The 4,182-nt window shown below is 41.2% G+C and overlaps 1 protein-coding gene across 1 annotated transcript; it reads left to right on the top strand.

The window, feature by feature from the left end:
* The first annotated feature begins 3,226 nt into the window (after positions 1–3,226).
* Positions 3,227–3,793, top strand: LOC108762698 (uncharacterized). Its single transcript, XM_018509817.1, has one exon. The coding sequence runs from the start codon at positions 3,227–3,229 to the stop codon at positions 3,791–3,793; it is 567 nt and encodes a 188-aa protein (XP_018365319.1).
* Positions 3,794–4,182: the final 389 nt, after the last annotated feature.

Raw genomic sequence — 4,182 nt, 5'->3', positions numbered from 1 at the left:
CGATGCTGGCACTGTCAGCATCGCAGCCAATACCATGGCAAGAATCTAATCCAGCTAGCAATCCAGTAAGAAAACAAGCATCGTATGCTGCTGGCTTTAATCTCAATTATTTTTCACTTTAAAACGAAAGAATATTGAGGTCACGAATTAAAATGAACTGCTAGTAGATTACGCGAAATAATTAACTTTATATTTTTATTAGAAAACAACAATCGAATAATTATTACCGATGTTTGGTCTTTTACAGCTGTTCTACATGATACCTTGAGTGTACTTTTTGAACAAAAATTGGGCGGTCTCTGTTACGTAACTTCTTATGGCGCTCTAAATTTGATTTTATTATTTGGGCGTACTTACAAACCGGACATATGACGTCCGGTTTGACTTGTCAACCGGACACCGGACAAGACTCCTGAAAACCTGACAGTCCGGGTCAAAAGCGGACGGTTGGCAACTCTAGGTCCAGCGCCGTTTATAGGAAATTGTAGCAAACGTCAACAACAACAAAAGGCACCGGTTTTTTAAATCACGCGATAAACGCACTTCCGATCGAGTTGCATATCCCCGGATATCAATTTTGTGCCCAGGTATGCAATTAGGTTAGCGATTGGCTAGAGGCTATCAAGGCATTAATCCGTTGGACGCGACGTGTCGCGAACACGACATAGCTTATTCGCAGAGCAAAGATCTCACGAAACGACACGTAGCTGACCAAATAATCTCTGAGGAGGCGCGAAAACGGATTATCGCGAAAGATTCGACTCTTGGAGAGAGAACTGCTGCCACAGCTGTTTGGATGGCTATGAAAGCCAAAACGAAAATTGGTATGGGTTTGAAAACGACGAAGAAGAAGAAAAAGCCGATGAAGAAGCGAATACTCCCGATAACAAAACACTTTGATATCTTATCTATTCTACCGCTGTTGAGAGTCTTCAGCTTGTTGGTCAGCGGCGCGGCAGGAGTCGCAAAAGCTATAAACGATAATAAAGCCGCGCAACGTCAGTTGGAGGAACTGAAACGTCATAACCACGTCATGAAAGGTCATGGAGTTTACCTCGCTCCATACAAGCATGGACGAGGAGTCACAACGGAAAAAATAAAGATTAAAAAAACGTTAAACAGTAGCTAAAAATGCCGAAGGGTATAACTACCAACGCACAACTGCAATTATTGGCAAAACGTATGTGTATTCCATATTTTGGGGTGATCCCGATTGACCACGTCTCGATTGGACACCACCAATCACAGCGACCGGTGCTTAGGAGCTTTGTAGTCTCAAGCGCTGTGAGTGTCTCGTGTCCAATTGAGCCGTGTCCAACTGGGCGCCACCCCATATTTCACAGGCATTTTTATGCGTACTACCCTACCAATAGGTATCAAAACGAGAGAGGTATCGTAAATTTGGATAATGCTGATGGACCAGGTACTCATTGGGTAGCGTACGCGAAGCGGGGAGATCATGCTGTTTACTTTGATAGTTTCGGCAATCTTCGACCCGATGGTCCTTCGATAAGAAATTGATGCGATATTTGGATGTAACAAAAATCGAGTATAATTGCACCCCTTATCAACGTTACGATCAAAGTAACTGTGGACAACTGTGTCTACAGTTTTTACATATACGGTTGACGATCAATTTAAGAATTGACATTACACTATTTCAACTCAGTATTCATTATGTATCAACTCACCATGTCACTGACATTTACGCTCACCGGTAAGAGTAGCATCATTGCGGCCTGCTACTTTCCAGACGTAGATTTTAGCGATGGCGATTACGAGCTCGGTCTGACGGACTTTGAAACCTACCATACGATATCTAATGTAAATTCATCGAATAAGTTTTACTTTGACGGAGATGACAAAGAAATTGTCATTCCCAAAGGATCGTACGAAATACATGACATAAATAAGTATCTAAAACGTGCAATTCTACAATTTCATCCTAATGATGTTGCGAGAGAGAAAACGCATCGCAAAGAAAATGAACAGTACCCATTGACTATTCGTGCCAATAACAATACAATGAAGAGTGAGATAAAATGCGCTTATCGAGTAAATTTCATCAAACCTCACAATATTGGATCACTGTTGGGATTTTCATCGAATCGCGTGCTGGAGCCACAACAGTGGCACGAATCAGACGTATCAATAAATATCATCAACGTAAATATCAGTGATATTGAATGCAACGTTACCACAGGCGCATACAGCAATGATAAGTTCGTGCACACGATACATGAATTTTCGCCGAGCGTGTCACCAGGATATAAGATATCGGAAAGACCGACACAGATCATTTACCTTCCAATCATCGTACGGAGAGTTATAGATCTGACGGTTCGCGTTGTGGATCAAGACGGACGATTATTCGATTTTCGTGGAGAAGAAATCACCGTTAACTGCATATACGAAGACCACAACGATAAAGTGATACGACAACGATAACGTGAGATGCTTGTTCTGAACGAGCAGGTGAAATACTAGAGACATAATTTTTGTCAGAGGGACAACGATTAAAAATATTTGATCGTTCAGTAGAAGGAAGCTTACTGTGTCAAACGTTAAATTTTTATGATCATTGGGCTTTGTTGTACGAAATATCTGAGATGGTTGATATCTTAAATATTAGAGATGAGCCGATCTTTGACGATCGTATCGTCAAGTTCGAATTTCACACGTACAATTCGTCCGTAAACACCATGTTTGGAAATAGCGACGAGATAAGGATACCCGTAAAACAGCAGGATTTATACACGCTATCGTGTGAAAGTGTTCTCTACATTGAAAGAAGATTGACATCAAAGGAAAAAGATAAAAAAAAAACAACCAACAATTGGAAGTAATTGCGTGACGTTCATGTTTTACGAAATTCGATATGAACTCAATGGTGCAGAGATTGATCGTAATAGAAATATTGGAATAACCAGTACTCTAAAGAGCTATGCATCGCTTTCAAGTGACAATATAATGATTATGTATAATGCTGGACTTATTCCGTTTGAGTATAATGCGAAAAGTTTAATGACAACTGATGGATATTTTAATTTTTGCGTGCCGCTCAGCATATTGTTTGGCTTTTGCGAGGATTATAAATGTGTGGTAATTAACGCTCGTCACGAATTAATTTTGATACCAGCGCGCAACGAGAACAATTGCATTGTGGGGGATTCAGCGACTGAACCGACGCTTGAATTATTCAAAATACAATGGCGAATGCCTCGTTATGTTGAACGAAGTCAATAAACTATCCATGCTGCGTACCTTGGAAAGCGGACGATATCTAAGTATGAGTTTCCGTCCGTGGGATTTGTATGAGTATCCCTTATTGCAAAACACGACAAAGCATTTGTGGGCTATCAAGACTGCGAATCAGCTGGAAAAACCTAGATACGTTCTCTTTGCTCAGCAAGCTGCTAAAAAAACCGTCATGGAAGCAACTTACTTCGATCATTGTAAATTAACCAACATGAAACTTTATCTAAACTCTGAATTTTATCCGTACGATGATCTGAATCTAAATTTTGACAAATACAAAACCGCTGTCGTATATGACATGTATGTGCATTTCTGTACGTCTTATTACCAAATTCCCCGGGAATATCGTGAAACATTATTGAACACGAAAAACTTTATTCACGGTTATACTCACGTTATCATTGACTGTTCGCGACAAAACAAATCCATCAAGAGCGGTACCTTGGATGTGCGATTAGAATTTGAATTCAAGCAGAATGTACTCGCGAATACTACAGCCTATTGTCTCATCATACACGACCACGTGATCGAATAGTCCAATGACCAACGTAGTACGCAAGATTACGTAAATTATCATTGCTGAAAGAAAAAAATGCCCCCCTCTTTTCAATACAAGAGATAAAAGCCAAGATCCTTTGCGATCGAGCACAGTCCAGTGATGCACATTTGGCTCCCCGGCAACACGAAAACCAGCCCCAACACTTGTACCCCCACCAAGCAGACACCTACGTCACCTACCAGCATCGAGTCGGCCGTCTTCGCCGCGAGAGCGAGCGAGACAGCGAGAGACAGCGCCCGTCCTTCTCGCTCTACAAGCGAGTATTAGAGCGAAAAGAACGGCCGCTTTCTCTCGCTATCTCGCATCTTCTAGTATAGTAGTCGCTTGTTATAAGCGACCGAAAACCGAAAATGTATTTTTTCGGC

The sequence above is a fragment of the Trachymyrmex cornetzi genome, unplaced genomic scaffold (genome assembly GCF_001594075.2).
Source record: "Trachymyrmex cornetzi isolate Tcor2-1 unplaced genomic scaffold, Tcor1.1 scaffold318, whole genome shotgun sequence".
In the NCBI taxonomy this organism is placed as follows: Eukaryota; Metazoa; Arthropoda; class Insecta; order Hymenoptera; family Formicidae; genus Trachymyrmex; species Trachymyrmex cornetzi.
The sequence above is the reverse complement of the archived record's forward strand: the minus strand, read 5'-3'. Positions and strand labels throughout refer to the sequence as shown.